This window comes from Ips typographus, linkage group LG1 (genome assembly GCF_016097725.1).
Source record: "Ips typographus isolate SLU linkage group LG1, UJ_Ityp_2.0, whole genome shotgun sequence".
NCBI classification, from domain to species: Eukaryota; Metazoa; Arthropoda; class Insecta; order Coleoptera; family Curculionidae; genus Ips; species Ips typographus.
The window spans coordinates 24,421,542-24,444,527 of NC_138422.1; the positions used below are offsets into that span (position 1 = coordinate 24,421,542).

The window sequence follows — 22,986 nt, forward strand, 5'->3', positions numbered from 1 at the left end:
ATAAAATCAACTAACAAGCTTTCGGTTTTATGCAACTGGAAAACATCCCAGTACAACTGTTGTGGATTTTATGGGAATGGATGTTGCAACAGCTTCTAAAATATTAAGAAAGTTTCCTAAGTTTTAGCAAGTTTGCGGCCTCAGTATATTAATTGCCAAGTGGACCTGAAGAAATGAATTAATTTTCTCGTGTATTTTATTTTAGCGTTATTTATAACACGAAACGCGTTTTGGGAGAACATATTATTTGAATTCAAAATATTCCTGAAGAATGCCTAAAGATGCAATGTGCCAGCGAGCTTAAGTTCTCTTACTAGGTAGGGTTGAAATAAACATGGCGCAAACAAATTTTGTATTAGGGTAACCTAAAAATTAGGAAAACCCTAGTAAAGTATTACCCAGTAACATTTCTGTGCTAACGGATATTAATGTTTTTTTGTGATTTTTTTTTTAAAACGCGATTTGTTGTTATATTTACCGGGGGTAAGAAGGACATGAAGATAAAGTAAAACTCGGTAATTTTATTGAAAAGCGAAGGTTGATTGTTGATTCTGCTACGGTATGAAATCACGCTTGAGATGAATGAAACACGCACCGTTGCCACCTTCTCGTCGTCCAGTCATCACAACGGCTACCAGGGCAGGTTGGCTAGCTGCCGCGTGCACTTGACCGATCCATTTGTCCAACTTTTTCAACGTCTTCTCCATCCCTTCTTGATCCAACTGGTCACTGGCAACTCTCACATGTCCTATATTCAGATTGAATTTTTCTAAATCGGCGCATAAATGCCGCACCACGTCCCGATTCGATTCTGCTTTGATACACTCAACACTGTCCACGGACGCGTTCTTATCCACATAGAACTGATATTTGTCCGCGATATCGTCCACACCAACCACGCGAGCAACGTTGCCGGCTTTCACACATTGTTTTAACATGCTGACCGCGTAGTTGGCCGTGCCCATGTCCGGGTACGCCCTCTGTTCGCTATAGATGGAATTCATAACCGCGTCACCGTAATAAGGATGTTTTTTGAGCTTGAGCTGGACGAGTTTCATGCAAGCCAAACTGTCCTCAGAACTGCAATGACCTTGCCCTCCCATCTGGATTTTCTCTTCCAAAAATTCTCGGGCTAGTGTTTGCAGTTTAGTTTTGCGCGTTCGGTCTCCGGAAATGTTGTAGATTACGCTGTCAAGCATAGTAGTATAAATTGAAAAATCACAACGTTTACATCAATCAAACATGCGCTTTTTTTCAATCGCATTTGTGTGCAGTCTTTCAAGTTTTTCTTTAATTTCTGCGACCAAAAATGGCTAGTTCGCCCCTGGCCTTATTACTGCATTAAGCAAAATTTCAGCGGGTTCCGATTATGTGCAGGGTGTCTCAAATTCGATGGTTTTACGGGATACTCATACCAGGAGCAATCATACCTTCCACAGCTGTCTTTGTCATATTAGCAACACAGAAAAGCTAAGTAGGTACATGAATTTGTTCTAAATTTAATGTTCTTTTATTACAAACCAGAAAGCACCCATGGATCCATAAAAAAAAAAAACTTTTGGCAGTTTTTCTCTATCTGTCCACCTAGAAGGTAAATATTGTTACGGTTTGGGCCTACTATGCTCGATACTTCTGAACGAGCGCTCGCTTCGGGATGAAACCGATGCACCGCAATATCTGGCCGGGCGCGTGTTAAAGTAGGCCACAGTTAGAAAGCGACACCTGGAAGCATCTTTGATATTCGAGGCAAATCGCGAAGCGTTTTGCGGTCATTCTAGAACGTGGTTTGCGAATATAAAAGAAGCGGTGTCGACGACGGCGTAGTAGTGTAGTAGTGAATTTGGGAACGCGGTAAAGTTTAAATAGCGGAATAATTGTGGAATTGTGGTAGTGTTTTAGTAGCTGAATTAATTATTGTACGGAGTGTTTTGAAGTGTAAATAAATTTATTAATCGTTGAGTTAAATTGACTTTGTGTAAACCCACGGGAAAATCGTAACAATATTAACAACTCTGTGGGTTTTTTTTTTTTTCATTTTCTGTTTCTGTGCTTTCAACTATGTAGTATTGTCTAACTAGGGACAAAAGGTCACGCAAACCTTTCAGGATTTGAGAATCTACTAAAACAGCACGGCGACTGAACAAATAAATGACGTTGTGTGATATAAAAGTTGCATTGGTTTCAAGAAACACCTAATTAGTTTAGTGGTTTCAAGAAACACCTAATTAGTTTAGTGGTTTCTGATCCTTAAAAATGAATGGCTTCCAGGTCAGAAACATCAAAATGGCATTAGTAGATTCTGATCCTAGAAAAATGTCCCCAGAAGTTTTTTTTGAGTGGTGAATGCTGTCTTCAGACGAATGAAAGTATTGCTGGTGTAAATTAATTGAAATGATTGTGCACTTTCAACTCGGATAATAACTACCGTTGCAACTAAATTGTATTCTGGTTTGCTAACCGTAAGTTTCACTTTGATTCCCACGTACTTGGGGCGATAAAATCAAAACAGATATAGGAAAAACTGGCTGGAATGTGCGTTGTTTAAAATTCAGAGCGTATCCAAGCATGGCGTTATTAATGCAGAATTTTTGTGTAAAATAACGTGTTTTGTAAGGTTAACATCATTAGTTCACTTGTGCTGTATCTGCGCAAAACACAGAGCACTGTTGGTAGTCTGTGATTTGCCAAGAAAAAGCAGCTGAAAACTGTTTTTCTTTACCACTCACAAACTAGCCACTGTAATATTGTAACCATAGTAATTGAAGCAAATTTTAATAATCAAACTTTACTAGGGTAGATTAGCCTGTAATTGGCCAAACACATTTCAAAAGACGGTAATAAATAGAGTCCGGAAAAAGCACTAAAATCGTGAAAGAAAGCGCTTAAAAAGCAAAATTATTTTCTTCCAAAAAAGCATAAAATCGGTAAAAAAGCACAAAACTTTCAACATTTTTTTGAACTACTTGAGGAGCATTTCGAAATTTTTGGACACTTTAAAGAGCATATTAAAGGTTCTGGAATGCTTTAGAGGAATTTCAAAACTCTTAGACGGTTCTAGAATTTTGTGGAAGCTTCTAGACTGTTTTGATATATTTTGGTAGCTTCTAGACTAGTTGAAGAGCATTTGGAAGCCTTTAGAGTGTTCTAAAACCTTTTGGAAGCTTCCAGACAGTTTTGAAAGGGCCCCAACTGCTTTAGAAGCATTTTAGAGTTTCTGTAACTTTTTTAGGGGCATTTGGACAGTTTAAAGCGCATTGAAGATACTGGACTGCTTTTAAGACATTGTACACAGTTTTCAGTTGTTTAGTTGAGGAAAAAATGGGTTAAGTTTGAAGACCTCTAGCGGCCAAACGGTTTAACCTACCAACCAGTGTTGTCATATCGCTAGAAAGCCCATTTTATTAGCTATCTATTGACGTACAAAAGTTTATATAATGTCGACCAAATAAGGGAGTTATTTACGATTGAATGAAACACTGCACTATAAAAGTGGAAAATAAATTCACCAAATTTGACACTCTCTAACTGCCCATCCAGTGTTGCCATATCGTTGGAAAGCCCATTTCGTTAGCTATCCATTGATGTATAAAAAAAGGCCATACATTTTGTGTCAAATAAGATCACGTGATCTAGAAAACACGTTGGGTAATGATGAAAAGAGTCAGGTTTGTGATGATGATTTGTGTCACGTGACACTTCACCAAAAAACGATCAAAATGGTAGAATCGTGTGTGCGTGTGTCACTTGACTTTGCGCGAACAGAAAAGCAAAAAAAATTTTAGAAAAGGGCAATTCAAAATGGACGAGAATAAAATCACGTGACCTCCAAAAAACTAGTTGGAATATAACAATTAAAACATTTCAAAATGGCGGAAATGTCACGTGATCTTAAAATAACTGGGTAAAAGCCAAAACTATTGTCAAAACCGGGTTGAACATAACATTTGGAATTCTTAAAAAATATGAAAAAAATAGAAAACCTCCAAGTTCAGCCAAGCATAACTCGGCTATTTGGAAAAATATGAAAAAAGTGTAAAAGGGGAAAGTTGTAGGGTATTTCCTTTACCAGATTGCATTAGGGCACTTTTGCTCTAAAAAGCCTTTTCAGGGAGATATTTCCAAAAAAATGTGTTCACGCACAAAAAGTGCTTTAAAAAACTCTAACCAGCGTTACACGGTTAATTGGAAAAATATCAAAAAAAATATAATAGAAATGAAATGGAAATTTCATAAAGGGCCTCCTCAGGGAGATATTCACTAAAAACTGTGTCAAAGCACAAAAAAGTGTTTTAAAAGACCCTAAACAAGTTTAACCAAGCGTAATTCGGTTATTTGGAACAATATCAAACAAATTTTTACGTTGTTTTTCAATTTAAATTTAGTTTTATATATTTTTGAAAAGGTAATTTTCAGCTTATTCCAAACCTGCCTAAGTCTCATTTAAAAAAACAGTATGATTGGTTCATGTCTTAAAAACCAGAAAAAACAAATTACATTTGTGGATTCCACGTTAAATTTTCTATGGAAAGCCATTTGTAGCTTTTCTGTGTCGCTATAATGATAATTGTCATATTTTCAAAATCACCCTGTAACTCAGAACTGTGGAAGGTACGACTCGTTCCTTTCAGAAAGATCGAGCAATGGTGCAAGAAAACAGCATTGCTCTAACCTTGCTACTTTTATACCCCGTAAAAACATCGAATTTGAGACACCCTGTACAGTTTCCGGATCTACACCGTTTACACATGTAGTTTAGAAAGCGTCAGTGGAATTTTAGAAACCATAAGATGGATTTAAAAAATATCACTTGTATTTCAGAAAAGGTACTTTCAATTTTAGAATAATAACTTTGATTTTCGAAATTGCAATTTGTATTTCAGATTAGTCATTTGTATTATAGAAAAGAGCAGTTGGATTTTAGACATGGTCATTTGTAATTTGGAAAAATTATATGAACAAATCGTATTATAGTATGTGTCATATAGTTATGGGACACCCTGTATATTTTATATAAATTAATACACCCGATGGGCGGGTTTTTTTTGCTTAAAGTGATATTATAAAAAAACAATAAACTAATAACCACATAGAAACACAAAAAAATCTGAAATTGAAATGACGCATTCTAAAATACAAGTATATTATTATTATAGTATATTTTTAAAATCCAAGTGATATTTTCTAAACTACATGTGTAGAAACATGTCAATAGAAATAAAATATTTCAGAGCCCATAAATTTCATATTTTTCATGTGACTTTGGATAGGATTCTGTTCTGCTGAAACCCTCCCCCCCTCTAATTCAAATGCGGCTAAACTCAGAAAAAAACTTTTAATTTACGTCCGATACCCCAAAAATGATTTCCTTTCCTTTGCGGAGGATAAAAAATAAGTATAAAAAAAAACAATTGAACTTACCTAGTGTCAATCACATAAGGATGCATCATTTTCAACGCGTGCAAATCGTTGGACAGCGACTGGCCTACCAATATAGCATCATCTGGCAGTAGAGCCCTTAACTCCTCGCGTACATCTTGCAGTTTTTTGGTGACGTTTCGCATCATTTTCGCATTAATACCCGAAAATCTGGTCAAGTAGTCCACGATTTTGTTCTGCGGTTTGACCAGTGCATCGTACAACACTTCGTGTTTTTCACTGACCACCGACACTCTGGTCAATTCCAGATCGCCTGCGATTATATTGAATTGATAGATATGGTGACAAGACTAGTACTGAGTCAACTGACCTGTGGATGTTTTGCACATTTCACAATCGAGAGCGATTAAGGGACTTTGCGCGGTTACGCTTTTGTAACTGTCTTTGGTGAGGACGTACTCGGCGTATTTGCGCTCGGCGAGGCCTTTGATGGGCAGAGGAAAGTTTTCTTCAACCATTTGCCATCCAGAAAGCAACAGCTTTGTTCTAATAAAAACGACACATTTTGAGAAATTAAATGATATTGAATATGGTAAATTGCCCCATAAAGGGAGCAGAAACCATATTCTCCTAGTTAGATAAGGGATTCAGGAAGAAGGAAAGGTATTGAAACAAGATTCAAAATTTAGCTTAAAAATTATTCATTTCCATAAAGAAGTTGATATTTTCATTCCAGATTTTTAAATAAAAAGAATCTATCTGCACAGGACATTTGCAGAAACTATATACTGTATAATATATAAGTTTAGAAAGTTCAGTCCAAGTAAAGATCAAATTATAGAACCTTATTCTGAAAACTTCATTTAAATAAAAGAAAATGAAAATTTTATAATGGGAACATAACAACAAAGTTGGTACATAGTACTATTATACCTATAAAGAGTTGCTAAGTACCAAAACAGTCAAATTCACTGTGAAAAAATGATGAATTCGACTGTGTTTTCGGAAATTACATCAAAATTGTATTTCACGGTTATTTTTCGGGTTTCAAGGACCGTAAATAACTTAAAACGTTCGTCTTGATCTGCTCTTTCACCTCGTTTTAACCCCAAAGCAATGGAATATATACCGGGTGTTTAAAAAAAAAGAAAGACAGTTAAATTTGAAACTAACGCTGAACCAGTTGTGACCGAGTTTGGCCGTTTTTCAGTGAAGTTAAAACCGTAACTCTAACCGTTTCCGCGATATTCAACTTTCTTTACTGTTTTTTTTTTTTGAAAATTGCATCAAAATTTAGAAAATTCCGTATCTCTGCCATTTTTGGGGTTTACGCCATTGTAAAAAGCTCAGAATGATCGTCTTGATCTGCTCTTTCACTACGGCAACACAGTTAAGTGAAACACCCTGCCAGTTGTGACCGAGTTTGCATGTTTTTAAGTGCAACATTTAACATTATTAACATTTTTGGTCTCTTGGCTAAATTTCCGTTGCGAAAAACTCTAACCGTTTGCGAAATATTCGCGACTTACTTTACTTTTTTACAAAATTTAAAAAATTCCTTATTTTTGGGGTTTCAGCGACTGAAAGTAGTTCAATATGTTCATCGTGAACTGCTCTTTCACCTCGTGCTAAGCGCACCACGATTGAACATATACAGGGTGTTCAAAAGACAAACAGAAACAGTGAAATTTGAAACTAACGCTCTGCCAGTTGTGACAGCGTTTACTCAGTTCTAAGTGGATGTAAACCTAGTCCACTGGGTGCAAAAAGTTATTCCGAACATTTATGTTCTCTTGTAAAAATTTAGTAACTCTAACGAGATATTAAATTTTATTAATTTTTTTTTGGAAATTGCATCAAAATTTTGAAAATTCTGTCTGTTCTTTCTGTGAGAATACAGCGAATGTAAAAATCTCAAAATGTTTGTCTTGAACTGCTCTTTCACCTCTTGCTAACGTCAACGCGATTAAATATAAACAGGACGTTCAAAAAACAATAAGAAAAACAACTAAATCGCTCTCTCAGTTGTGATCGCGTTTGTCCGGTTCTAAGTGGGTGCAAACCTAGTCCACTGGGTGCAGAAAGTCATTCTTAACATTTTTGGTCTCTTGTAAAATTACCGTAACCCTAATCATTTTCGAGATATTCGGATTTTTGTACTTTATTTGTGGAAATTGCATCGAAAGTTTGAAAATTCTATATCTCGGTTATTTTTTGGGTTTTAGGGACCGTAAAAGCTCAAAATATTCATCTTTAACTACTTTTTTATCTTGTGCGGTCCGCAGCACGATTGAACGACAGTACAGAGTCTTCAAAAACTTCTTTAACTTTTTTGGCAGAAAAACGGACTTTTATCGTTATTTCCCGTTATTGAAAGTACAGGGTGCTGCATTTTCGATGGTTTTACGGGGTACAGAGAAAACGGTAATAGATAGAAAAAAAGTAGCATACGTGTTCTGATCTCTTTTTCTGAGCTGAGATAACTGGCGAAAAGTGGGCGGCGCAAACTTCTTTTGTTTCAAAGATACAGGGGGCTTTTGAAAATTGGTCATTTTAGAACCTCCTCTGTATTTCATTTGCTATTAAAGTTATTAAAAAAGGAAAACCGGTTTCCGGTAGAAGTTTTGACGTAGAATCCAATGGCGTCATCAGTTTTTTTCTATTACGTTTAGTTTCTGACATATGACAGTAAGTTATATTTTTTTAAATGGAACACCCTATATATTTTTAGTTCATTTAATTCTGTTGATTTTCACTTTTTCAACGGTGTATTAAAACTTGTAAACGTTATTCTTGGTAATTAGAAAAAAAGCGTTTCCTTAACAAAAAAGTGCTAAATAATATGTATAAAAATACCCACAGCCGAAACAAAATTTGGCTATGTTCATATTAACATGTTACATGTCGTTTATAAACAATTTTTTCAACTTCTACCTTAAAATAGTAGAAAATAGAAATGGCCATTTTTCTTATTAAAGTGACGGTAGAACTGTTTGTAACTTAGATTTTTAATAAGATTTATTAAAAATATTTAATTCTCTGATGTGTTAGTTTATATGATTTCCGATTTTGTTTGGTATTTTAGATATTGGCCTTTTTTTAGCTTAGCAAAGGTCTTTTTTTAAAATAACAGGATTAACCTCTACAAACTTATATGTTGTAATACACCGTTGAAAAGGTAAAAATCAACAGAATAAAATGACGTAAAAATATATAGGATGTTCCATTTAAAAAAATGTAACTTACTGTCATATGTCAGAAACTAAACGGAATAGAAAAAACTGACTACGCCATTGGATTCTACATGAAAACTACTACCGGGAACCGTTCTTCCTTTTTTGATAACTTTAAGAGCAACTGAAATACAGAAGAGGTTTAAAAATTACCAATTTTTGAAAACCCCCCGTATCTTTGAAACAAAAGAAGTTTGCGCCGCCCACTGTTCGCCAGTCATCTCAGCTCAGAAAAAGAGATCAGAACACGTATGCTACTTTTTTCTGTCTATTACCGTTTTCTCTGTACCCCGTAAAACCATCGAAAATGCAGCACCCTGTAAACACAGGGCACAGTTTTGCAAAAATAATAATAGATAAGAAATGTTGCATGACACCCATCAAAATTACTCACTTAAATGGAATAAATAGCAACATCTGAAGACTATTAGGGTAAATTAGCCAGCAATTGGCCAGTTAAGCAAACTTTTTACTTAAAAAATGTATAGTTTATTCGAGAATTATTTTAATTATATTTGCTTATTACCAGCAACCAGGGACCTCCGGAAAAATAAATTAATAAAAAGAAAAAGTACTAAAGGTCCAGTAATTGATCATATTTAAAAAAGTATACAAGTTAACTTGGGAACTAGCTTTGGTCCGATTCGTCACTGTCAGAAGTGTTAGAATCTTCTAACTTAGGTTTTTTACTCTTTTTTATTGTTCTTTTTCTTTTATTTGCAAGGTTTCTGATTTTTCCTTCTTTCTTTTAATTTTCTCTTTTCTGTTTTCTATTTTAAAACTTTCTTTTTATTCATAATATTGCAGCTAGAACAAAGAAAGCCCAGTGATTGACCACACTTTTTATGTGGTTAAATCAATTTTATAACGAGTATTGCATGTAAAAAGGTAAGAAAACAACGTGCTTTACTAAAACACTATTAAAATACACCAGGGTGGACAATTACTAGGATCTTAGCTATATTTTATTCCAGTAACTGATCAGTGTGTTAACTGAATTTAAAAATAACAAAAAAACAAATTTAGTGTATGTTCTGTTACTACAAAACTCAGAAATCAATATTATTCTTTGTTATTCAGGTTGACTACCGATTTAATAATGCACGTGTACTCACCTTGCTTATTGCGTTTAGAAATGCAATCTTTGTCCTCTCTATTAGTTAAGTGAACTAATTGTATTACCCTTTATTGAAATGGGGGTGCTGATCAATTACTGGCTATTGTAGCCTAGAAGTTTCACATACAACTTACCTTGAAAACTTATCATCGCCGGGAATGGAATTGGCCAAATCAGTATTATCAGCACTACTCTCATCCTTCTGGATGGGAAAGAAGTGATTAACAGTATCATAAATTTCATTACATTGTTTTGCGGCATCGTCAATACTTCCATACTCCTCAATAAGCCTTTTCATTTGAGTGGCTGCAATATAACTGTTTTTTTACGCCCGTAATTTTTTGTTTGAAACAGAACATTCTTACAAGTTAGTGGAACCATGGATAACTCCTTCACAAAGTCACTATTGTAGGCAAAAGGTGAAATAATTTCAAGTTTATGATCAAAACTTGAACTAGTGAATGGAAAATGGCTTTCGAACGCCTCGTAATGGTATAACGAGACATTTTCTAATACTAGCACAGTTACATTTAGTAAGCGGTTGTATTTTTCCAGGCTACACCATCTAAAAAGCAGATATAGTATTAGGTCTGGTTTCAGAGAGAATTGCCAACTAATAAACAGAGAAATATGTACAGCCAGTGGCTTAAAGTCAGGAAATGTCATAGTCTTATGAGTATTTAACCAATAACAACCGCAATTTCATTGAAATCCCTTTGACAAACAGCTATTTAAAACATAAATAACATTGTAAACTTTTCTTTTTAAATTGATTAATGGTATCAATTGTAAGTGTCAGTAAGTTTTAATAAAGTTTCAACCCTTTTCTTAGACGTGAAGTACAGTCTACAGTTCGCGTGTAATAAGTATACCTATAACATCATTACGCTCGTTGAAGAATATACTATTAATCCCTCCTATTGTCACTAATGGGGTAACATCCATTCACAAGAATTAAGCATCATAATTGAAATACGTATAACAGGACGTAATTTTTCATGGACATAGGTGAGAGCTTCTGGAGAGATTGCCATGGCAGGTTTCAAAATGGTTACAGAGACACTTGTAGAATCCTCTGGCATTTTTTAAAAAAGTTTTCAATGGCATTTAGAGGTCTATGGAAATTTCAAAATGGTCCTAGAAGCCTCTAGCAATTTAAAACAGTTATGGGAACGTTTAAGACATTTTTAGACAACTCTGGGACGTTTCAGTAGAATTTAAAACTCTCTGACACTTTCAAAATGGTTATAGAGTCCCCTGACAATTTAAAATAGTTTTGGAAAGGTTTAAGACACTTGTAGAGGGCTCTGGCACTTTTTAGAAGCTTCTCAATAGCATTCAGAGGTCTCTGGCACATTCAAAATGGTCCTAGGAGCTTCAGGCAATTTAAAACAGTTATGGGAAGGTTTAAGACACTTGTAGAGGACTCTGGCACGTTACAGAAAGTTTTCAGTAGAATTTAGAAGCCTCTATCACTTTTAAAATGGTTATAAAGGCCTCTGACAATATAAAACAGTTATGGGAACGTTTAGGACACTTGTAGAGGACTCTGGCACTTTACAGAAAGTTTTCAGTAGAATGTAGAAGCCTCTGACATTTTCAAAATGGTTATAGAGTCCTCTGACATATTAAAACAGTTTTGGAAAAGTTTAGAACACTTGTAGAAGGCTCTCACACTTTTTAGAAGCTTCTCAATAGCACTCTTCAGGTCTCTGGCACATTCAAAATGGTCCTAGGGGCTTCTGGCAAGTTTTTTAACTTGCCAGAAGCCCCTTTTAGCAGTTTTGGGAAAGTTTAAGACACTCTCTGGCCCTTTTCAGAAGGTTTTCAGCAGAATTTAGAAGCAACTGTCACTTTAAAAATAGTTATAGAGGCCTTTGACAATTTAAAACAGTTTTGGAACAGTTTAAGACACTTGTAGAGGCCTCTGGCACTTTTTAGAAGGTTCTCAATAGCATTTAGAGGTCTCTGGTACATTCAAAATAGTCATAGAAGCTTCTGGAAATTTAAAACAGTTATGGGAAAGTTTAAGACACTTTCTGGTACATTTCAGAAAGTTTTCAGTAGAGTTTAGAAGCGTCTGACACTTTCAAAATAGTTATAGAGTTCTGTGACAATTTAAAACAGTTTTGGAAAGGTTTAAGACACTTGTAGAGGGCTCTGGCAGTTCTCAATAGCATTCAGAGATCTCTGGCACATTTAAAAAGGTCCTAGGGTCTTCTGGCAATTTAAAACAGTTTTGGAAAAGTTTAAGACACTCTCTGGCCCTTTTCAGAAGGTTTTCAGCAGAATTTAGAAGCAACTGTCACTTTAAAAATAGTTATAGAGGCCTTTGACAATTTAAAACAGTTTTGGAAAAGTTTAAGACACTTGTAGAGGGCTCTGGCACTTTTTAGAAGGTTCTCAATAGCATTTAGAGGTCTCTGGTACATTCAAAATAGTCATAGAAGCTTCTGGAAATTTAAAACAGTTATGGGAAAGTTTAAGACACTCTCTGGCCCTTTTCAGAAGGTTTTCAGCAGAATTTAGAAGCAACTGTCACTTTGAAAATAGTTATAGAGGCCTTTGACAATTTAAAACAGTTAAGGAAAGGTTTAAGACACTCTCTGGCTCTTTTCAGAAGGTTTTCAGTAGAATTTAAAAGCCTCTGACACTTTCAAAATGGTTATAGAGTCCTGTGACAATTTAAAACAAACAGATTTGGAAAAGTTTAAGACACTTGTAGAGGGCTCTGGCACTTTTTAGAAGCTTCTCAATAGCATTCAGAGGTCTCTGGCAAATTCAAACTGGTCCTAGGGGCTTCAGGCAATTTAAAACTGTTATGGGAAGGTTTAAGACACTTGTAGAGGACTCTGGCATGTTACAGAAAGTTTTCAGTAGAATTTAGAAGCCTCTATCACTTTTAAAATGGTTATAAAGGCCTCTGACAATATAAAACAGTTATGGGAACGTTTAGGACACTTGTAGAGGACTCTGCCACTTTACAGAAGAATTTCGAAGCCTCTGTCACTTTTAAAATGGTTATAGAGTCCTCTAACAATTTAAAACAGTTTTGGAAAAGTTTAAGACAATTGTAGAGGGCTCTGGCACTTTTCAGAAAGTTCTCAATAGCATTTAGAGGTCTCTGGTACATTTAGAAAGGTCCTTGGGGCTTCTGGCAAGTTAAAACAGTTTTGGGAAGGTTTAAGACACTCTCTGGCCCTTTTCAGAAGGTTTTCAGTAGAATTTAGAAGCAACTCACTTTAAAAATACTTATAGAGGCCTCTGACAATTTAAAACAGTTAAGGAAAGGTTTAAGACACTTGTAGAGGGCTCTGGCACAAGGTTCTCAGTAGCATTTAGAGATCTATGGAATTTTCAAAACAATTTTAGAAGCCTCTGACAATTTGAAATGGTTATGGAAAGGTTGTAGAACAAGCAAGAGAACAAGACACTTGTAGAACCCTCTGACACACACAAGAAGGTTTTCAATAGCATTTAGAGGTCTCTGGCACTTTCAAAATGGCCCTAGAGGATTCTGGCAAATTTAAATTAAAGTTTTTCAAGCCACTTTATGGACACCAAACTGTGTCATCTTAAATCTACACACACACACTGTCTTTTTATAAAACTGATAAAAATTAAAAAAATCAAAATAACTTAACATAATGTTATAAAAAGTAAAAACAATATATTCTTGTTTGATCTTAGTCTAATGAAATCTGATAAGGGATGTGACATGTGACACAACAGTCAGAAGTCACTGAAAAGAGTAGGATATTAGCTAGGCCAAAGAAATAAGTGTTTGTTTGTAACTATTCTTAAATATGAAAATATGACAACTTAGGAAACTCACCTATAACTTAAAATAGAAAAAAAAAAAAACATTACCTGGCAGGTGAGTAGGGGGAGTGTACACCAATCTGTGAATACAACAGCAAGTGTTGGACATCAGAGAGAAATAATGGACATCTAGTATCAAGGGGAAGCTTTAAAGTGGCATTTTCACCCATATCCCTCAATCGAAACTTAGGCAACTGCCGTATTTTTGAGCTTTTCTCCCTGAGCATTTTTTTAAGCTCCATCAAATCAGCACCTTCTACCATTGGTTTACCTGAAGGTCCCAACTTTTCACTAGAACTAAAATTTTCATCACTGCTGATTATATTTGGATAGTACGGCAGAGAGTACAACCTTTCAGTTTTCAGTTTTTTGCTAGGACTGTGACTGTTATCAAAACATTTCTCCCGCACAAGTGGTTCTGCGGGGGTGGCAACAAAATCACCAGCTTTGCCAGTTTTAACTTTAAGCCGGTCATTTTCATTCAGTTTCACTATATCTAACAGTGCAGCCATTTTCTTCTTTTTGTTCTCTATCCTATGCCGCCTCTTGGAGCTCGTTTCCACGGGGCCGGTCATTTTACAGCTACAAACTAAGGCTGAATGGTACCAGCCAAATAACTTTAATTCCACATGTTTAGAGCAGCGAATAAAATAGAAAAACCACTGGCTTACCTCATAGGTTACTATAACAGAAATTGCGAAGCAAATTAAAATTGCCGTTGAAGTCACATTAATAAGATTTTTGATGTTGCTCACTAAATAATGATCATTATGTTGAAAGGTTCTTGACAAGTTACTAGCCAGGTTAACCAGTTTGAATCGTAACTACTCGATTTTGGAATGGATTTATTCGTAGAAAAATGTCCACAAAATTGGATTAGTGCTGTTTTCAATGTAGTTTTTCATGAAAAATGAGCAGAAAACGTGAAAAACCAAAACAAGATTTCACACATCTCACTGATTTTAGAAAATAAAGTTTGAGGTTAAGGTTACGAGGTTTTGACAGTCTCTTCTTTTCTTCTTGTGAGGGATTTACGGTGGATTTTACTGTTCGTTAACATTTATATAATTAATAAATTGGAATTAATCGAATAGGCACTTGAAAAGGGTTTTGATGGTAAATCCACAAGAGTGTAAATAAATTCTAATTGGTCAAAAAAAGCAGCAAGCTAAAAGCTGCTTTTTTGAGCACTTTTTAGAAGGTTATCAATAGCATTTTAGAGGTCTCTGGCACATTCAAAATGGTCATAGAAGCTTCTGGCAATTAAAAACAGTTATAGGAAGGTTTAAGACACTTTCCGGCACATTTCAGAAGGTTTTCAGTAGAATTTAGAAGTCTCTGACACTTTCAAATTGGTTATAGAGGCAGGAACGGTTTAAGACACTTGTAGAGGGCTCTGGCAGTTTTTAGAAGGTTCTCAATAGCATTTAGAGGTCTCTGGCACATTCAAATTGGTCATAGAAGCTTTTGGCAGTTAAAAACAGTTATGGGAAGGTTTAAGACACTTTCTGGCACATTTCAGAAGGTTTTCAGTAGAATTTAGAAGCCTCTGGCACTTTTTAGAAGGTTCTCAATAGCATTTAGAGGTCTCTGGCACATTCAAATTGGTCATAGAAGCTTCTGGCAAATTAAAAACAGTTATGGGAAGGTTTAAGACACTTTCTGGCACATTTCAGAAGGTTTTCAGTAGAATTCAGAAGCCTCTGGCACTTTTTAGAAGGTTCTTAATAGCATTTTAGAGGTCTCTAGCACATTCAAAATGGTCATAGAAGCTACTGGCAATTAAAAACAGTTATGGGAAGGTTTAAGACACTTTCTGGCACATTTCAGAAGGTTTTCAGTAGAATTTAGAAGCCTCTAGCACTTTTTAGAAGGTTCTCAATAGCATTTAGAGGTCTCTGGCACATTCAAATTGGTCATAGAAGCTTCTGGCAATTAAAAACAGTTATGGGAAGGTTTAAGACACTTTCTGGTACATTTCAGAAGGTTTTCAGTAGAATTCAGAAGCCTCTGGCACTTTTTAGAAGGTTCTCAATAGCATTTTAGAGGTCTCTAGCACATTCAAAATGGTCATAGAAGCTTCTGGCAATTAAAAACAGTTATGGGAAGGTTTAAGACACTTTCTGGCACATTTCAGAAGGTTTTCAGTAGAATTTAGAAGCCTCTGGCACTTTTTAGAAGGTTCTCAATAGCATTTAGAGGGTCTGGCACATTCAAATTGGTCATAGAAGCTTCTGGCAATTAAAAACAGTTATGGGAAGGTTTAAGACACTTTCTGGCACATTTCAGAAGGTTTTCAGTAGAATTCAGAAGCCTCTGGCACTTTTTAGAAGGTTCTCAATAGCATTTTAGAGGTCTCTAGCACATTCAAAATGGTCATAGAATCTTCTGGCAATTTAAAACAGTTATGGGAAGGTTTAAGACACTTTCTGGCATATTTCAGAAGATTTTCAGTAGAATTTAGAAGTCTCTGACACTTTCAAATTGGTTATAGAGGCCTCTGACACTTGACAGTTAGGGAACGGTTTAAGACACTTGTAGAGGGCTCTGGCACTTTTTAGAAGGTTCTCAATAGCATTTTAGAGGTCTCTGGCACATTCCAAATGGTCATAGAAGCTTCTGGCAATTTAAAACAGTTATAGGAATGTTTAAGATACTTTCTGACACATTTCAGAAGGTTTTCAGTAGAATTTAGAAGCCTCTGACACTTTCAAGTTGGTTATAGAGGCCACTAACAATTTAAAACAGTTAGGGAATGGTTTAAGACACTTGTAGAGAGGAGTCTGGCACTTTTTAGAAGGTTCTCAATAGCATTTTAGAGGTTTCTGGCACATTCCAAATGGTCATAGAAGCTTTTGGCAATTTAAAACAGTTATGGGAAGGTTTAAGATACTTTCTGACACATTTCAGAAGGTTTTCAGTAGAATTTAGAAGCCTCTGACACTTTCAAGTTGGTTATAGAGGCCACTAACAATTTAAAACAGTTAGGGAATGGTTTAAGACACTTGTAGAGAGGAGTCTGGCACTTTTTAGAAGGTTCTCAATAGCATTTTAGAGGTCTCTGGCACATTCCAAATGGTCATAGAAGCTTTTGGCAATTTAAAACAGTTATGGGAAGGTTTAAGATACTTTCTGACACATTTCAGAAGGTTTTTCAGTAGAATTTAGAAGCCTCTGACACTTTCAAATTGGTTATAGAGGCCTCTGACAATTTAAAACAATTAGTGAAAGGTTTAAGATACTTGTAGAGAGCTCTGGCACTTTTCAAAAGGTTTTAAGTAGAATTTTAGAAGCCTCTGACACTTTAAAACAGTTAGGGAACGGTTTAAGAAACTTGTAGAGGGCTCTGGCACTTTTTAGAAGCTTCTCAATAGCATTTAAAGGTCTCTGCCACCTTCAAAATGGTCATAGAAGGTTCTGGCAATTTAAAACAGTTATGGGAGGGTTTAAGACACTTTCTGGCCCCATTTCAGAAGGTTTCCAGTAGAATTTAGAAGCCTCTGACACTTTCAAATTGGTTATAGAGGCCTCTCTGGCAATTTAAAACAGTTAGGGAAATGTTTAAGACACTTGTAGAGGGCTCTGGCACTTTTTAGAAAGCTCTCAATAGCATTTAGAGGTCTCTGGCACATTCAAAATGGTTTAAGACACTTGTACTCTGGCACTTTTTAGAAGGTTCTCTATAGGTCTGTTTGCAGAAAGAATCTCCAACTAGTAATCAGAACCATATAGATAAATCCATTGGCCACAAGTTAGAAAACGTCATAGTCACGTGAGCATTCAACCAATAAAACTTGACATTTACTGTTTCTGAATTGGAAACCAGTCAGGGATTGCCTCTGCAAACAGGCTTAATAGCATTTAGATGTCTATAGAACTTTCAAAATGGTCCTAGAGGCTTTTAGATGCCGAAAATCACTTAAAAATCACAGATTTAAAGGGTTATTGCACCGTGTTTGTTCTAGTGTTATTCTTAGAAATGTAACTTCTTGCTTGAATTCCATAACTTCTCCAGATATCTGAATCGTTGTCAGATATACCAGCTTCCTTATTCTTCATGTGCATAACAGTGGTTTTGGCTGAATTTCCTAGTCAGCCCCATGATGACCGTGCATCATCTTTTAGTGACTTTGATTCCTGCTTGTATTAGTTCACATAGTGTTCATATTTGCCCTTGGCTACTAGGATGTCATCTGCGTACCCTCTGCAGTGTAGAATTGTGCTTGTTAGCTTAATAAGTAATTCATTTACTACTGTAAGCTCCATATCAGGGAGGTGAACACACCCACCCTCTTAGGACTCTAGTCGTGGCAATTTCAATGGTGCTACCACCCACTGGAGTTTCAGTAGACCTTGTCGCAAACATCTCACTCATCCAATTCGTAGTTGCTTTGTTGACACCCATCATAAGTCAACCCATGATCAAGGGTGTATCAAAAATATTAATAATGTGCTATTGAAAAAATGATCACCATCAAATGTGCTCATTGAAGAACCGAACACAAAAAGATATACCAAAAAACAATAGAGTGGATCAGAATGTATCTAAACTCTGATTCAATTGGATGAACAGAGATTCTTAACCCTTCCTCAAATAGCATACTTAGTATCGAGAAATGAAAGATGAAAGAACAAATTATCAGAGCATAAAATACTCGACAGAAGTCAGAGGAAGAAATAACTTTAATCACTTTTCTGCAGACTTGAAGCTCATGAATGAAGAACACACAAGACTTTCAAGATTTAATGGATAATAAGCCCATAGAGACCAACATACATAAATGACAAGGCACAGGCAGATCATGGACAGAAAGCACAAATTAAGAGTATTTAGGTCAAATTATGATAACCTCTGCTAGAATAAAGGTTTTCTTCTGTTATAAACTGGATCGTCAGATCGAACTCCTGGTTCTGGAGTGCAAAACAACTCTGGAAACGCTGACCCAAAGGAATGACGTACGTCCTGTGTGGGGTTCAGGAACATGCCGGAATTTTAGAAACAGAAGAGGCGGATCGAAAAGAACCCGCTGGTCACAGAGGCGACTGTTGGAATCGCCAATAGCAATAAAGTGATCCTGTCATTGAAATCTTTAGACTAGGAAACTACTCATAAATAGTAATGTCTAGAGAGTTGAGAACCATTTTAACTATGTGCTTCAATCTAGGTCCCTTCAATATTGTATTTTTTGTTTTAAGTGTCTCTAATAATCACCAAAAGCCCCAGAAGGAAGAATAAGTTATTGACTGTTACTTATGTCCACTAAGTCTCTTTGAGAAAATTTTCTTCATACTACCAGTTAATTAAAAAAAAAATAATAGAAAATCTTTTCTACGATTAAACTTAACGTTGATATACCATATAAATACATTTTGGAAATTAATGTGCTACATTCAGAAAAACACAAAACTGATGTGAATTAAAACAGTAAAACACAAATTATTCACTATTTTTATAATATTCTATTTTTCGTGACGCTTAATAACACTTAACACTTCTTCGACATCTTCTCTGGAACCTAAGAAAATGGGGCTTCTCTGGTGCAAGCTGGTTGGCTGCACGTCCAGAATGGAAATTTTTCCGTTGGAAGCCAGACCTCCTGCTGTTTGTATAATATGGGCCATTGGAATGCATTCGTACAAAAGTCGAAGCTGCGTAATAGAAAATACATCATTTTAGGACAAGTTATGGTTTAAGCAAACTAGTGAGTAAACACTTTGTTTTTAGTTTACTATTTTACCTCTTTCTAACCATATAAATGTGTTTGAACTGGATATTACCTTTCCGTTGGGTGAAGACGTAGTTGCGGGGTAAATAAAGATGCCGCCATATTTGATGGTTCTGTGGACGTCCGCCACCATGGAACCCACATATCGAGCATTGTAAGGTTTGCCTTTGGATGGATCCTTTTTGTTCTCAATATACTCCCTCACTGCTGGGTCCCATTCGCTGGTGTAACCCTCGTTTATGGCGTAAATTTTTCCTCTAAAATTTACAAACTTTTTCTAATTTTTTGCCTTTTTATATTACTGTATATTAGTTTATTTTTTTCTTGAAACAGTGCTGTAATAAAAGTGAAATGTGAGAAAATAAGGATTATCTAATAAAGACATTACGCAAAAATGTGCTGATATTGCTTCATATCTTCAATGTAAAATTTTCCATCCTTTAGAGTTTGAGCACCATACCCACCACAGGATGGAAATTTACTGATTAATATATATAATAAGTATATAAATATGATATTAATTTAAGAAAATGCGGGAAAATGGTCAGAATATTAGATGGATTAACTAATCAAGTTGTTCTTACCGTGAAGGTACTGTCATATTCTTATCAGTCAAAACAAATTCGCCAAAACTGGGATCGAGCATAAATCCATTGACGGTGTTGCCCAGCGCCAGCACCATCATGGTGGCGCTTCCATAGAGGGCATAACCAGAAGCTACCACTTTAGTACCAGGCTGTAGAGCGTCCTTCAAGCTGGGTATACTGTTATCCTCTTTTTTCATAATGGCAAAGATCGATCCGATCGAGACTAAGCAATCAATATTTGACGAACCGTCAAGAGGATCGAACGCCACGATATATTTTCCTCTTTGTTCGGTTTCTACCTGTAATTAGAGTTTTAAATATAAATCGGACAGAGACGAATAACATTGAGAAAGTACTTCGATAACGGTTTCGTTTTCTTCAGAGATGAGCAGCGCCACCGTGTATGAAGCGCGCAGCATGTTGATGAACAGCTCATTGGCCAGAACATCGAGTTTTTTCACTTCTTCCCCTTGGACGTTTGTTTCTCCAGCAATTCCAAACCTGGTAGTAAAGAAATCAAATGTTTTATCAGTTTTTAGTGGCAATAGAGTGACGTAAACAGTTAAAGTGTTTGCGACAATCACAGTCTAATTGTAAGGTTATCTTAATTGCTGCGTAAATAAATAAAAAAATCTGTACAACTTCAAGCTCTGAAGAAACAATCTTTAAGTCACAAAAAAACTTGAAAGTTTTGAAAATGATTTTTGCATCTTCAGGGCCGACAAGATAGCAATAACGAAAATCACGCTAACAGAAGCAGTAAATCGTATTAACAGAGAAGCACATGTTAAAAACAGAACAGGAACAACTAAAAGATTCCATTCCTAAATTTGTGTTAATTATTTTGTAATTTAAAAACGTTTCCCATTTAAAAGTTGGTTAATTTAAAGACAACTTGCTAAAAGCAAACTAATTCAAAATCTAAAAAAGTACAATTTTAAATTACAAATTGATATACGTTGGAAAACGATCGATTTCAACGTAATATAGTTCTTTGCCTCACTTTAGTCGCCAAATAAGCAATTTCCTAGATAATCGTTTTTGTGATGGCTGGATTGGCAGAAGAGGACCTCAGGCTTGGCCACCGAGATCACCAAACTTAAGTCTACTGGATTATTGCTTCTAGGAGTGAATGAAAATCACTGGTAAACAAGAGTAGAGTTTAGGCTACCGAATTTTCTAGGCTGCATTGGTTTAAGACCTAAAATGGTATATTCTACGGCAAAAAATTAATATTCTGTAACTCAAAGTTTGAAGCGTGAGGAATATAGAGAAAAAATTTCAAAACTATATTTTTCGAAAAAAAAATAAATTTATTACAGGGTGTTCTATTTAAAATTGATAGGAGAAAAGGGAAAAAGAAGAACTGACAGAACAGAAGAAAAAAAGGTTAATTTACAGAAGAATTGAAAAGAAAGAAAAGGCTCCAAAATTAGTGGTTATTATTTTCGCGCCAAAAATTGAATTCTGCCAGATTAAAGGAAGAAAAATCCCAAAAAAAGCATGAAAGAAGAAGAATTGAATGAAGAAAATAAAGCAGAAGAATTTAAAAGAAAGAAAAACAAGAAGAATAATTGAAAAGAGAAAAAAATTACAGGAGAGGATAGTTTAGAGTAGAATTGGGAAACTTTCCCAAATCGAAAACTTTCCGGGAAGGACATGAACCTTTCCGTTTACTGTCAAGTGTCACATGTTATTTTTACCTGTCAGTTCAATGAATACTCGCGTTTTCCATTGGCAAGTTTAGTGCAACACTAGTAAAACTAATTTCCTAGATAGAACACAGGATCAGACTTTATGTTGCTGAAACACGCCTCAATTGTTACTCCTTGAACAGATAATAAAAAATAGATTTTTTTTAAAACTTTTGGTTGCAAATTGATTTTTGTATTTGCCTAGTAACATTCCTTGACACCACATTAGTAGCAAATATCAAGCATACAACTCTTCTAATGCTACAAAAAAAATACGTACAATTGCGTAAGACCGGCCCTTCGTACTGCACTGCTAATAACTTTGACAGCAGTTTGAATGGCATTGAGTAGCTGAGTCAGTTCTCCGGTCGCTGTAGGCACTTTGGACTGCTCAGAAAGCACAAACCGAGTCAGAGTGATGGCGTTCGAGTCGAAACCGTGCTTACTCATATTTCCTCTGTATCAGCGCTACGACAACTCAGCAAAATATATCGGAAAAGTACTTTCACCTACGGCTGAAGGTGAGTACTGACTGACTGCCTGGTTAATGTATTTGCAGTACGACCGGCTGAACGATTAACAACGACGACAAGTCGAAAATAAAAGTGACCTTTGATACTATTTTGGAATCGCCGGTTTGTTAACACCACGATAAGATGTTATCTGTGCTTTACGCGGTTGTTGTTGTTATGTTGGTGTGTTTGTCAGATTGGTCTCGTACCGGTTAATTGGGTTTTAAACCTGATTATCGACAACCACTATTGTGTAACCCAGTTCATTAGTTTTTACGACAACCAAACATACACTTAACGAATGCATGAAAGTTAAAAATGTGAAGTAAAAAGGTAAAAACTTATGATAACCAGGTGACTTGTGTTTCTGCCTGTTGACTTTTTAATATTCAGTAAAATCAACACAAATGTGAGGTGTACCAACCAAAATAACACCCGTCCTGCACACCAAGACCAAATATTGAATACAACTTGCATGCACTATAGAAACTTTCAACTACTTTTACTGGTTTTACAAGCAGGTGACATTAAACCGACATCCTCCGATGCTCCGAACATGCAATCAGGTGTTTAGGCACTCCCATCCCTACAAAAGGACTCTCCACAGCATCCCTAGTTGACTCTGTGTTATTCACTGATTGCACTCATAAGAAACCTTCACGACAACAGAATGGACAAGATCAAAATAAAAAACCAGCACTCGCTCTCATTCAAAACTTGCAGAGGTTTGGTCAGGAATGCATCCTCTCTACAGATCTCTTTAACATCTATGGAGAATACATAATGAGGAAGGCATTGGATGATTGGCATGGAGGAATCTCAATTGCGGGTAAAAAGATTATAAATCTTAGTTATGCAGACGATACAACGCTGCGTCAGAAGAAGAAATGTTGGTTCTCCTAAACCGAGTGGAGACAGA

General features: G+C 35.8%; 2 protein-coding genes across 4 annotated transcripts; both read right to left on the bottom strand.

Moving 5' to 3' along the window:
- Positions 1–493: 493 nt before the first annotated feature.
- Rexo5 (RNA exonuclease 5) lies at positions 494–14,529 on the bottom strand. 3 transcript variants are annotated; one of them, XM_081993791.1, is made up of 8 exons: positions 14,220–14,529; positions 13,900–14,143; positions 13,597–13,845; positions 10,092–10,291; positions 9,861–10,032; positions 5,747–5,922; positions 5,419–5,689; positions 494–1,188 (listed from the first exon to the last, which is right to left on the bottom strand). In XM_081993791.1, the coding sequence occupies exons 2-8, from the start codon at positions 14,121–14,123 to the stop codon at positions 555–557; spliced, it is 1,926 nt and encodes a 641-aa protein (XP_081849917.1). In that variant the 5' UTR covers positions 14,124–14,143; positions 14,220–14,529; the 3' UTR covers positions 494–554. The 3 variants fall into 3 exon arrangements, with proteins under 3 accessions (XP_081849917.1, XP_081849927.1, XP_081849908.1); XM_081993801.1 differs by having other exon boundaries at positions 13,597–13,839; positions 13,900–14,165; XM_081993782.1 differs by having other exon boundaries at positions 13,900–14,165.
- Positions 14,530–18,985: 4,456 nt separating this feature from the next.
- On the bottom strand, positions 18,986–22,124 carry fbp (fructose-1,6-bisphosphatase). The gene is made up of 5 exons (XM_081976461.1): positions 21,836–22,124; positions 20,218–20,362; positions 19,859–20,160; positions 19,327–19,531; positions 18,986–19,197 (listed from the first exon to the last, which is right to left on the bottom strand). Exons 1-5 carry the CDS (start codon positions 22,003–22,005, stop codon positions 19,009–19,011), a joined length of 1,011 nt encoding a protein of 336 aa, XP_081832587.1. The 5' UTR covers positions 22,006–22,124; the 3' UTR covers positions 18,986–19,008.
- Between the last annotated feature and the right edge of the window lie 862 nt (positions 22,125–22,986).